The 14,001-nt window shown below is 38.5% G+C and overlaps 1 protein-coding gene across 2 annotated transcripts in view; it reads right to left on the bottom strand.

The window, feature by feature from the left end:
- The window catches only part of LOC106868577 (U3 small nucleolar RNA-associated protein 25 homolog), a 29,451-nt gene that overhangs the window by 3,917 nt on the left and 11,533 nt on the right, over positions 1-14,001 (bottom strand). The window contains exons 5-17 of one of the 2 annotated variants that reach the window (XM_052971953.1): positions 13,716-13,950; positions 12,476-12,567; positions 11,509-11,601; positions 9,929-9,986; positions 8,949-9,001; positions 8,174-8,259; positions 7,302-7,473; positions 6,252-6,327; positions 5,476-5,629; positions 4,805-4,901; positions 3,313-3,398; positions 2,027-2,109; positions 1,272-1,348 (exon numbers count right to left, since the gene is read on the bottom strand). In XM_052971953.1, the coding sequence (XP_052827913.1) occupies positions 1,272-1,348; positions 2,027-2,109; positions 3,313-3,398; positions 4,805-4,901; positions 5,476-5,629; positions 6,252-6,327; positions 7,302-7,473; positions 8,174-8,259; positions 8,949-9,001; positions 9,929-9,986; positions 11,509-11,601; positions 12,476-12,567; positions 13,716-13,950 (1,362 nt within the window). Of the gene's footprint in view, positions 1-1,271; positions 1,349-2,026; positions 2,110-3,312; positions 3,399-4,804; positions 4,902-5,475; positions 5,630-6,251; positions 6,328-7,301; positions 7,474-8,173; positions 8,260-8,948; positions 9,002-9,928; positions 9,987-11,508; positions 11,602-12,475; positions 12,568-13,715; positions 13,984-14,001 lie in introns of both variants that reach the window. The other variant, XM_014913900.2, reaches the window with a different exon arrangement.

The raw sequence follows: 14,001 nt of genomic DNA on the forward strand, positions 1-14,001 counted from the left end.
ATATACATACACACAGGGTGCAGTGAATATGCTGTCGTTTAAATTACGCAAAAATGAAAATAACACCGACATCTCATTTTAACAGATATATTTACCAAAATTACATAAAAATATCTTGAAATACTGAAGAGTAAATTTATACAATAAAATCGCCATTGGCTTCAACCACACCCTCCAGATGACTTCAGATTCTGCTGGAGCTCTTCTGGATGTTTCCTTGCTTAATTTGGTGAATGTTGCCATAATCCTTATCTTCCGTTTATCTTTGGTGTTACAAGGAGTTTTGTTGGTCTCGATCAACTGTGCCCCACACATAATCAAGGAGGTTGCAGTCTAGGGAGTTAGGCAGCCAGATGTTAGCAGTACTGAGGTCACAGAAATTGTTCGACAGCCATATTTTCCAACAGCTCGTGTGGCTAGACATAGGGCCTTCCAGCAGCTACCCTCTTGACTCAGGGCAGCACTACCCCCTACAAGCACTTGATGCAGGCTTCAGTGTTGTTGTTGAGGCCATGTGGGAAGATGAATGGGGGCATAACGTTGCCATCACTAGGGATCACCTCAAACACTGTGATGTTGACTGGATGTTTGATTTTTATCACTCTCAGTACATGTCCTTAGATTGACACCCAAACACTCTGAAATGTTCTTATTGGAGCTTCTGGCACAAATGCAGAGCAGTACAGCATGTCGTTTCCAAATTTCTGGCAGAGTGAATTGCATCATGGTGTTGTTTTTCTCAAAGACAGAGCCCAACTGACCCTACTATACTGTGTAGTTGACAAAATCAAAAACAAACAATGCGTGAAATAAAAAATATAAAATGGCGACAATTTACCCATCACACCCTGTATATATATATATATATATATATATAGGGTAAAGACCCCTGTCATGAACGACCATGGAATTGCACCTAGAAAGTTCCCCTCTGAAGCACAAATCTGGGCATGGTTGTTTATGGAAGACCAGCAGTTGCCCATACACACCAGCCTCCCCTTTCTATGCCACTGATGTCCAAAGGAAATGCAAAGACCAATACAACTTGGCACCATATCTATCTATCTCGGTGGTGTGATTTTTGGGGAATCATAAGGATTCCATGACAAATAATTTTGTTAGGTGCTGCTGTTTTTGATGTGAACCTAAATAAAGAAAGAACAGATGACTACAGTCACAACAAAAGCCTACTTAATCAAGGCAGACTTGATGTTAAACAACGACAACGGAAATATATAAAAGGCAACATAAAAAGAAAGCAACAAACTTACCATTGGAATCTGAAGAGCTACTTGGCAGATGGATCCATCAGTCGTACTGGGGCATACCATTAACTTACCAGCATAGTCTGGGTTGATTAAGTTACAGAAAATACTACAGGATTGATAAACACAGAGAGAGAGAGAGAAAGGAAAAAGAAGTAAAGCGAAACACAGAAGTCACCCTAATATTTCCATCTCTGAGCTGACATGGTGTCACATAACTTGCTAGAAATAGCAAACAAATCTGACTCATAAAAGGACAAATACATTGAAAAAGTATTTATGCACCAGGTACACATTGTAAAGTGGTCGGTGTTGGGGAGGGCATCCAGTCATAAAAGCTGGACCAAAATAGATACTGGCATACAATGCAGTCCTCTGTCATGTTGAACCCTGTCCCACCATCCAATCTATGCCAACATGGAAGCTGGACATATGGTGGCAATGATGATGAATTCAATAAATAACTTTCCTATTAATCTTGTGCTTCATACGAAATTCTTCATGTCACAGAAAACCTAGATGAAAATGTCCAACATGGATTCTACACACACACTCTCAGACTTTATATGCACTAATTTGAGATAGAAAAAACCCCCAGAAAACAAACTTGTTAGTCTTATTGATGCTTATATTAAAAAAAAAAAAGATAACGATCGAGCAGTGAAATACTTGCTTCAAAACTTCAAACGAAATGTTCAAATTTGCCGATTTATAGCATATAAAATATATTTTCCTAATAATATATTCATTGAAAAGGATACTGAGAGAGCATTTATTAAAGAGTACATTGATTGGTGGAGAACTGAGACTACTCAAAATCAAAGTCTGTCGATAATATTTGTTCCTGGAAAAAAAAAAAGAAAGAAATAAAAGTTGGTCAATGATATTTGGATTTAGCAAACCGATGGCTGCTGCTGGACAATTTTCAACTGTTACCGACATTCTCTGTGCCTTTTAGCACTATATAGCTATGCAAAATGAATACCACACATGTGTGGTCGCCTATTCATGTAAAGCATACAGAATGCTAAATGTGTGTGTGTGTAACTCATTTCCTTGACATCCTGTGATGGGTGTAAACGAGTGTTACCATCATACAAGTGATGTTGTTAGCTTCCAATCTTTAGTGAAAAACCTTGTCTGGCCATGGAGAAATATTCCTTTGCTTGACAATTAGAATGGTGAGGGGAAAGGCACCCAGCTGTAGAGAAGTCTCAACAAATTCCACAGGACCCATGCAAGCAGGAAAAAGTGGATGTTAAAAAGAGGGTGATGATGAAATTTTAGGACTTAAGTTTGCACATTGCATGCTCATAATTCTTTCTATTTTAGGCACGAAGCCTGCAACACTAAGGGGACAGTTGAGTAAATTAATGTTAGTACTCAGCTGATACTATTTTATCAAAGCCTGAAAGGATGTGGGGTGGGGTGGGGGAGAGAAAAAAAAAATCAATCATGGCAAAATTTGAGTGCAGAACAAAGATGGACGAGATGTTGCTAAGCATTTTGACTGGTGTCCAAACAATTCTGCCAATTCACCGCCTTCATAGCACGCTCATAATAAATATGGTAATACAGTTCTATATTTAAGAGATGAGGAATTATTTACATTATTTACATTTGACAGATATTTGTCCTCATCTTGTTTATTGTTAACACAACATTTTGGCTGATATACCTTCCAGCGTTCATCAGGTGGCTTGGGAAAATTTGGAACCTGGGTTCTCATTCCTAAGGTATTTTTTGATATTATTATTATTATTCAGATCACTGCCTGGAGTGGGCATATGGCATAGTGGTTAAGAGTGCGGGCTACTCACCCCAAGATTCCGAGTTCGATTCCAGGCAGTGACCTGAATAATAATAACATCGAAAAATACTTTAGGAATGAGAACCCAGGTTTGAAATTTCCCCAAGACACCTGATGAAGGCTGGAGGGTATATCAGCCGAAGCGGTGTGTTAATAACAAACAAGATGAAGACAAATATCCATCAAATGTAAATAATGTAAATAAATATGGTAAAAGAATGAAATAAGGAAACCTACCAACTGTTGAGAGCCCATGCTCTAACTCTGGAAAAATCACAGCCATGGGAATCTTTTGGTTGTAGATGTAAATGATCCATAATATACTGTCAAATATAAATAAAAAAATATATATTTACATAATTTTAATGGTTTTAGTTATGGGCGGTGGCTGTGCTGGAGCATTTCTCCCTCAATAAATTTTTTTCTGTCCATCAAGTTGCCCGCATAGCTCAGTTGGTAGAGCACCAGACTTTTAATCTGAGGGTTACAGGCTCATGTCCCTCAACAGGCGTATATTCACTTTCCCCTTGAACCGGTGACACATAAAAGCATCCAGCTGTAGAAACCAAGCCAATATCAGGCTGGAGCTTGGTACAGCTCTCCAGCTTACCAGTTCCAGTCAAACTATCCAACCCATGCCAGCAAGGAAAGCAGACACTAAATGATGATGATGAGCATCAACCCTGTTCCTTATTTGTTTGGTATTTTCACTTTTTTCTTTTGAATATCTAAGTCACCTTCTGACAAAGTGATCCAATCCAATGCTCTCTCAAATGCAAACACACATACACACAGGCATAGCTGTACAGTTAAGAAGTATTCCAGGCATACTCTTGGGCAGAATCAACATGGCACAGTGACAAGGCTGGACATTTGAATTACAATCCATCCAACAATTTCCATTTCCTCTAATTTCACCAATGAAGTGTGGATCAACCTGGGTCCATGAGAAATGACACTAACCCAAGATGCCACGCATTGAGATTGAACTCTGTACCTTGTGATCGGTAAGTGAAAGCAAACCTCTTGCCAATTTGGCCATAGTGTGTTGAGGTACAACACCTACATCAGAGGCAGACAGTAAAAGGGAGAGTAAATCGCCCCTTCACCTGCAGAATAGGATGGTACAATGGGCAAGTGATAGCAACCCCTTAGCCTCTTGTACCAGGGATATAAAGACGTCCACAGGCAAGACATTGGAACTGACAAGGAAGAGGACTCTTAGAATAAAGGGGACCCTTAGAGTAAAGGCTTAAAAGATTATTGCAGCCAAGGGAAAGATCTTTACCGACAGAAATGATGAGGCATCAACTAACAAATGAGCTGCTTCTGCTGCGGAGTAGCCTTATTGCTGACCAGGCTTGTTACACTCTTGTACACCACTTGGTATTTGGTATGGAGGCCCAGAGAGGCAGTCTGGCGGTGGGGGGGTGACACCAACGGCCATTACTGTCCAAGGAGTTTTGTTCCTGACCAGAACAATCAACATTGGCTTGTGATGAACAGCCACCGCTGCCAATGTCTGGGCGATAGACCAGTAATGCCTGTATTCCAAACAAGCATAGGGGTTGGATGGTTTGAAAGGATCTGACAACCCAGAGGTCTCCAGTGCCTTCTTTGGCAAGGTTTCTACAGCTAGATGACCTTCCTAATGCTGACCACTTTACAGACTGGACTGCATGCTGGATTTTTGAAAAATAAAATGAAATCAATATAAAAAAAATCTTACCAATATATGTTCCCAGTTTTGCATCAGGAATATATCAGTTTGGTCAAGGATTAATATTTCAATAGATGATAGAAAATCAAATTCTTTCTTTGATTGGCTACAAAGAGTAAAAAAATAAAAATCACAAATAATGAAAACAAAATCCTATTCTAAACAGTATTTTTTGGTTTTCGTTTCTTACAAATTAGCGCATCACAGTTCTAGATTTAAAAGAAACTTCTGAAGGACAAAATCACAATTGAAGAATGAGGCATATTGTATTAGGGCAGGGGTTTTCAAACTTTTTGACTTGCGGACCCCTTTATATTTCAGGCTTTACCTTAGGGACCCTTATAAACGCTTATGAAATTTATACATAAATATTTGCTTAAAATAACATATTTTTACATTTATTTATTTAACAGTATTTAACAAATAGGTTCATTGTCAATTAAAAGATTTTGATTAAAAAAACATATATAAAATCAAATTGCCCATAAAAAGTATTTGCTGTCTACGGACCCCTTGTGGTCTGCGGACCACAGTTTGAAAACCCCTGTATTAGGGAAGGCATCAGGATATTTGAACCAGATATGGTTCAGTTTAAATGCTAAAGGGTTGATATACAGCAAATCTTTATGGCATAACAATTTCTGAAACAAACCCTGTATAAGAATGAACAAAATACATACGTTTCACCAATGACACTGCGCAGACCAAGAGGAGAACCAATAATAATATCAGAGGAGTAGAATTTGGTGTAAATCTGCAGTTTTTTTTGAGATATGCCTAAACCAATTTTGAAATGATCATCAATATTTCCTGCAAATGTTGCCGCATAATCTTCTGAAAAAACAAAACCAAAAATATATTATGTAAGGCAAAGGCTTAGCCATGTGGTTAAGAAACTTACTTTGCAATCATGAGGTTTTAGGGTTCGATCCTTTTGCATAGCACCATGGATCACTTCAGTGCTAGGCTGTTAAGATTCTCTTGTGAGTGAATTTGGCAGATGGACTCTATGCGTGTCCTCACACCACTCACCAGCTAGTGTTAGCTTGTTTGCATCCATGTCAATTGTTTAGCAAAAATAAGTAGTGGGGGGTCTATTTGTCAAACTAAACCGTTCAAGACGGTGCCCCAGCATGGCCACAGTTCAATGACTGAGACAAGTAAGAGAGAAAAGAGATAATAGTCTATATAAAAAAACAAAACAAAAAAAACTACATGCTGACATCATTATAATAAAGGAATGACACATTGAATAGTATAGACATTTCTTAACAAGATAAGATGGTCACAAATGGAATGTCTTTGATGACAGCTCTGCTCAGCTGAGGCTGAACTGGGGGTTAAACAACAAACACTTTCTTTATGAAGAGAATCTTAAGAGATACTGAACAATAAGGAAAGCTTTATCTCAAAGCAGCAGAAAACAATAATGGTAAAAGGATAATGGAACACGAACCTGGTTTATTAGAAAAGTTTTTAACATCTTGTGAAGAATATTCAGCAAAAAATCTCTTTTTATTGTCTGTCTGTGACTGAAAAGGAGAAGAAAAATAACTTCAATCAACAGCTTTTGTATTTTCGTTTTTGACCTTGTGGCTGTGTGGTTGAGAATCTTGCTTTCCAGCCATGAGGTCCCAGGTTCAGTCTTACGGACCAAAGCCTTTTGAGTGGATTTGGTATATGGAAACTGAAAGCCTGCAATATGTGTGTGTATGAATTCTTGACATTAAATGATGGGTGTAAGCAAGCATCACCATCCTACATGTGAAAACAAGTCCAAATCTGGGGAAACTTTGTCCTGCTTGGAAACAGGAAGAGCATCTGGCTGTAAAAAAATCTACCTGACCAATGCAAACAGGGAAAATTGGACATTGAACGAGGAGGATTCAAAAGATTTGGGGGTGAGTGGGGATTAAACAACCAAGTGATTCTGGGGCCATAGGCAACGATTATGCTCAAATGGTGCCTTTTACGTGCCACAATCACAGAACCAATCAGGTGGCACTGGCATCGGCCATGCTTGAATGGTGCTTATGCCATGCAAAGGAAGCCCCTTGTAACAGTTGTCCTGTCCTGAGATGTGGAAACATCAAAGAAGTTCAGGAGGGCCCATTAGTCTTGCCAAAGACATGACAAGCAAAAAAAAAAAAAAGAAAAGAAAAGCGAGAGCATGATGAACCCTATTACCAAATGTCTGGGACTGGTAGTAATGCAACTTAGAACTCAAACCCATATGTCCTGTGCAAACCATGCCAGCATCAAAAACACAGGTAAAATGACAATGATGAAGGGCATCCAGCTGTAGAAACACTGCCAGATCAGACAGGGGCCTGGTGCAGCCTCCTGGCTTCCCAGACCCCAGTCGAACCGTCCAACCCATGCCAGCATGGAAAACGGACGTTAAATGATGATGATGATGTGACAATGAAATCGATTTTTACTGCTTTAAAAAAGACAAAAACAAGTCATGACCCCCAAATGCTGACCAAAAAAAAAAGGAACTTACTTTGTCACTTGTTAAGATTTTGATGAAGTTTGATATAATTCGGCGAGCTGTCTCACGAAACGGAACAATAATCAATACTTTGGGCCGAGTTATTCCTTGGTCAGGGTATTCCTCTGTTCCATCTCGACAGGCTTTTTGTTTTAAATTATTAGCTGTTACTTTTAGTCGACTCCTACCAGGGAATGAAATTAATAATAATGATGATGATGATGACAACAATGATGAATTATTTTGACATAATACAAGACTTGGCGTACTTTTGATAGCAAACTTCACATGCATAGGGATAGTCGGAGACCCCCATCGGTCATGACTGACCATGGGATTGCACCAAGAAAGTTACCCTCCCATGCACAAGTCCAGACAAGGTTGTTTATGAAGACCAGCAGTCGCCCATGCATACCAGCCCCCCACCCTCCACACCACTGATGTTATCCAAGGGAAAGGCAAAGGCCAATACGGCTTGGCACCAGTGACATTGCAAATCATTTCTACAGATGAGTGAACTGAAGCAATGTGAAATAAAATGTCTTGCTCAAGAACACACCACACAGCCCGGTACAGGATTCGAACTCCCAACCTCACGGTCGTAAGTTTGACACTCTAACCACTGAACCATGCGCCTTCACACAGGGGTAGTAAACACGAAGAAATTACATAAAACTGATCCACTCAAATGCTTAGAAGGTTCCCTCAAAGTAATCGATAGCTTTTGTCACGTAGTTGACCTAATTAGATGTGTGGATGTGGAAGCGTTCGACTAAAGGCAGTGCTCTAGCATGGCCAGTCAAATGACTGAAACCCGTAAAAGAATATATATTAATTTCTAGACACTGATGTATATAATGAAATATTTTGTATTAAATACTTACTTCAAAGTATGGTTTAAAACATGAAGACAGTACGCCATTTCAATAGGTTTTTGGTTTTTATAAGTTTTCTCTGAGTAATAAATATCCTATATAAAAGAAATTAGAAAAACAAGTTAATGTTCTGAAAATATAATGAAGAACAAATTACAAAAAGCCAGGGAGGGAAAATTTTATGAGGTCAATCTGCCAAAAAGACAACAAAAAACATCTATTAAATCATACCTCTATTATAATTAAAAAATGAAGGACACACATTGGATAATGTAGTCTTACAGGATTGGTCTAGAATGCAAACCATTAAAACGTACCAATTAAGGACACAGCAAACTGTGTCAATGAGAGCACTAGCAGGTTTTCATTCAAACTGCTAGAAACAACAGCCAAAACCTAGAGGGTGTCTTCATTCCATTTGTTTTTAAAAAAGCAGAAGTTACAAAATGATTTATTGGTATGGAAATGTCAACAAACACTATTGTCTGAAGCACAGAATGTAAACACACACACACACAACAGGCTTTGTACAGTTTCCACCTACCAAATTCCTTCTCAAGGTATTGGTTCTCCGGAGACTATAAAAGAAAATGCTAGCCCAAGGTGTCAAGCATTGGGACTAAACTTGAAATCAGAGTTTCACAGCAAACTTCTTAACTAAACAGCCATGCTTGTATCTATCTACACACACACAGACATTAGCTTACTGTAATGTTATTTTATGAACTCATCAGCTTGATTAATGTAAATGAATATAACAACTAAGGCAACAATAAAAACTTACTTGATAAGAATACATTCTGAGAAACAATTCAACTTGACTTGCAGAATAGACACCTTGGGGAAAAAAGAAAAAAGAAAAAAAAGGAACAATTTGTGGAGATTTCAAGTTAGCTGATAAAAATAATAAAGAAGCTTTACAAGAACACACAAAATGGATAAACTTTGGATATGGAATTTCACCAAGTAAAGGAATCTAACAATTGCAATATTGACTGTAATTTTTGCTGGATGTTTATTGATAAGCCTTCAACATGTAGATTACTATAATCATGTGAAATAATTATTTATCAACATTGTTTTGAATTAAACATGTATTATGTTGTGGCTTTGAGATTTTGATGATCATCATCATCAACATTTAAGTCCGTTTTCCATGCTGGCATGGGTTGGACGGTTCGACTGGGGTCTGGGAAGCCAAGAGGCTGCACCAGGCTCCAGTCTGATCTGGCAGTGTTTCTACAGCTGGATGCCCTTCCTAATGCCAACCACTCAGAGTGTAGTGGGTGATCTTTTACATGCCACCGGCACAGGGGCCAGGCATCGACGTGGTCATATAATTTTTGAACAACATTGTGAAGTAGGTGTGAGAGGTTGGATATGGCTGCTAAAAGGTTAAGAAAGCATGCACTATACAGTCTGACAAAATTATTTTAAGTACTGAAGTTTGTTAGGTGGGTAGGCTGAGAAATAAAGGGAAAAAACACAGAGTTACAATGAGAGAGAAAACAGCCAAATCTCCCTCAAACCATCACACTCTTCTATCTTTAAAACGAAAAAGGCAAACATCTGATAATGCAGTCCTAAATGTATAAAGAGATGAAATGGTCAGATATGGAATACTTAGGACCATAAGGACCCAATCGCTGACCCCTGCCTAAACAACAATTATTGTATTTACCTTTATATCAAGATACTGTGTATATCTACATATCTACATATGTATGCAATATATTGAACGATTAAGACACATTTAAAAATTACCTTTTTCATCATCAGTGACCAAAGACTTTAGATTTCCAAGTGGAATGCGCTTCTTTATCTGAAATGATATATGTTCACTATGTAGAGATTATATCCTGAGAAAGAACCCTGTCGCACATGTACGTGTGTGTGTGTGTCTGTGTGTACCATGTCAAAGCAGACAGCAGAACTTGGGGTAGTCTTCTGAGTTGCCAGAGCCTGTAGAACCGTCCAACCGACGCCACTATTGAAAATGGAGGTTAAATGACAAGGCGTATGGAATTCTCTGACTTTGGTTGGTTTTTAAACAATGAGTTTTTGGTGATGTTTGCATGTATTCTAACATGAAAGCATGTCTGGGATTCTTGACATGTTGCTGATCTTCGTAACCAAAGCAACCTTTCATACAGAGTCCTCTGTTTCCTGTTCTTGGCATATATAAAAAAAAATCTGGCTGTCTGCTGTTCAATAGACTGGAAGATTATTGCCTGACTTGTTGGAAACCAGATAGGTTTAGCAACAGGAAGGGCTTCCAGATGAACAACCTCTGTTTCAAATGACTTGTGCCTGACCCATGCAAGCATGGTGAAGTAAATGTTAAAGCAATGATGATGAAACAGCCAGACAATTAGGTGTCTAAGTGAGACCAATGCTCCGTTTCCAGGGAAAGTAAATAATTATTTCATACACGTTTCTGTTAGTCTAATTTTGCTTTATAAGTTTGATGGATATTTATTTGAGGCAGTGTGTGTGTGTGTGTGTACGTGTGCGCACACACACACAAGGTGCAAGAATAAAAAAGAAAAAAAAAGACAAGGTTAAAAAACAAACAAAAGAGTGTATTAGGTTTATCCTCCTCATCATTTAACACTCACTTTTTCATACTCGCCAGAGTCGGCTGAAGATTATTGAAGGCAGATTTCCCACAGCCAGATGCTCTTCCAGCCACCAACCTCCACTAGTTTTCAACCAAGGAAGTACTCTCCAATCACCAAAACACATTTGCACAGAATATTGGATATGAATGTCACTGCTTGTATAACAACGATATCCTGTAACACCTATCATGTGATGCCAAGACAAAGAGATACAAAAGCACACATCACACACACGATTGGCTTCTTTCAGTTTCCGTTTACCAAATCCACTCACAAGGCTTTGGCCAGCCCAGGTCTATAGTTGAAGACACTTGCCCAAATTGCCAGGCAGTAGGACTGAATCTGGAATCATGTGGTTCGGAAGCAAGCTCTTTATCACACAGAGAGGCCTGTGCCTCCTCATCTCAGCATCATGAACAAGTATCATAAAAGTGGCATTATTGGTTTCCAGTGTTCCATGAAAACATGTCCAGTTCTGAAGAAATATTAGTTTGCTTGGAAACAGAACAATTGAGGGTCGGTAACAGTAAAGGAATCTGACTATAAAAATCCTACCTCAATGAATTCCGTTTGATTCACATGAGCATGGAAAATGGACATTAAAACAATGATGATGAACCAGAATTAATTTAGACTTCAAATATATGTTTATGCTCAAACAACAATAAACAAACCAAAATTGCATTGTTTTTAAAAAAAGAATTAATGTGTGATAACACTTACATGTAGATCTTCAAATGATACTTTGGAAGATTTTGGGACATTAGCCTTTAAATTATCACAATTCCAAACATGTAGACATTTCCCTATGTTAGTCTGAAATAGTTAAGAAACAATAATACAAAATTCCACAAGGAGAAACAGAAATATTCACATTATATTACATAAATTATTTTTCACCATATGTTTACATTTACCATTCCCAACAAGATTCCCCAAACAAATTCAAATATGTCCATAGATAGAGAGACAGACAAATAAGTGATGCATGATGGGTAATGATTTTGATTTACTTGTGTATATTGTCATGATTGTAAAATATGACCTTTAAATTTTAAGAAACCCCTAACCCTTTTGGTATGAACCTGTTTGAGACTGCCCTTGGTTAATGATATAAATTTCTTGTTACACAGTAATTTTAATTAAAATTCCCATCGATATGTTGTGTGAAGTTATGTTTCAAACACCAGGATAATAAATAGTAAAATTATTCTATTGAATTCAATATTTTCAAACTTAACAAAAGCACTGTATTTCAACAGAAATATGGAAACAAAAGGGTTAAAGAGTGGTTGTGCTTAACTTTGGTTTCACAGCGCCAAACAGGTAAGAGATGAATCTATTCTGAACAGGATACCAATCTGTCCAGTCTATGATACAAGTCACTATAACATAGCCTGAACAGATCTACAAACGAATTCCAGTTATGATCATCACATCATATTTTTAGACATAATTCAACACATCATTCCATGATTTTCAGAATGAGATTTGGTTGCAATGTCTAGCCTGTCAAGTTGCTAAGTGGCCATAGAGCAACATAGTTTATTGCTGCAAACTGTGACAACATATAATTAAAAATAAAAAAGGGGTTAACTATAGGGGACCGGGAAAATTACGGAAACCACTGACACAAGAACTTGTAGCTAAGATATGTGCTCCATGGAAGATAGAAATAACTTAACATTACCTGTATAGTCTTTTTCTGCCAACCTTCACCAGCTTCTAATTTTTTAACAGAGGACTCTGGTATTAACTGTTCAAAGTGAACAATAAATGGATCTAGAAAAAAAAAAAAAAAAAATTTTAATATCAAATCTTGTTTAAAATATTAGATTACTATGTTATTTATTATTAATTTTTGGTCATCATTAGACTTTAGGTACATTTATTATTTACTGAAATACAAAGCTATGGAGCTAAGAAATCTGCTTCCCAACCACATGGTTTTGGGTTCAATCCCACCAAGTGGTACCATAGGAAAATTTCCTGTACTATAACCCTGGGCCAGCCAAAGGCTTCAGTGGATAGAATTTGTTGGCTGAAACTGAAAGAAACCTGTTGTGCGTATGAGTGTGGATGTGTGCATGCATTTGTACCTCCTTGTCTTGACATTGGGTGATAGCTGTAAACAAGAGTCACAAGCAGTGTCGTTTGTTTTTAATCTTCCATGGAAACATATCTGGTCTTGGGGAAATATTACCGTAGAAACAAATTTTATTCTAGGTGTTGCTTGCTTCCCAATCATGTGGTCTTAGGTTCAGTTCTAATACATAGCACTTTGCACAAGCATCTTTCATTACAGCCCCAGGCTGACCAAAGCCTGATGAGCAGATTTGGTTGACAGAAACTGAAAAGAAGCCTGTTGTAGCCATGCTGGAGCACTGCCTCAAAGGGTGTTAGTCGAAGAAATCAATCCCAGGACATTCTATTGGTCTCTTTTGCCGAACCACTAAGTTACAGGGACATAAACATACCAGTATCGGTTGTCAAGTGATGGGGGAAAGGGAGAGACAAACACACGCATATACGTATATATGCACACGACAGGCTTCTTCCAGTTTCCACCTACCAAATCCACTCACAAAACTTTGGTCGGGCCGAGGCTATAGTAGAAGACATATGCCCAAGGTGCCATGCAGTGGGACTGAACCTGGAACCATTTGGTTGGTAAGCAACCTTCTTACCACACAGCCTTGCCTATATATGACTTGACAGTTGGTGTTGGTTTGTTTATGTCCCCATAGCTTATCAGTTTTGCAAAAGAGAGCAACAGAATAAATACCAGGCTTAAAAATAAATAACTGGGGCCGATTTGTTTGACTGAAACCCTTCAAAGCATTGCCCCAGCATGGCCACAGTTGAAAGACTGAAACAATAGATAAAAGACAGGTGTGCCTAACGAGGGTCAGAAAGCAAGCTGATAATACCTTTCCCACCTGGGGTAGCATCAGGCATTGCTGAGTTGTCCAGATGATTAGCCAGGTCAGAATCATTCTCGGATGCACACGAGTCATCACTGCCATCACTTTCGGCCAACACATCATCATCAGCACTATTTACATCTGCGTCGTTTTCATCCTCTTCTGTACCACTCTCATCTTTTCCCTCCTCCTCCTCATCACTACCAGCTCCTTCCTCCTCATCCGCCACATCACTACCAGCCTCCTCCACCTCATCTGCCACATCACTACCAGCCTCTTCCTCTTCTGCCAC

The sequence above is a fragment of the Octopus bimaculoides genome, chromosome 11, assembly GCF_001194135.2.
Source record: "Octopus bimaculoides isolate UCB-OBI-ISO-001 chromosome 11, ASM119413v2, whole genome shotgun sequence".
In the NCBI taxonomy this organism is placed as follows: Eukaryota; Metazoa; Mollusca; class Cephalopoda; order Octopoda; family Octopodidae; genus Octopus; species Octopus bimaculoides.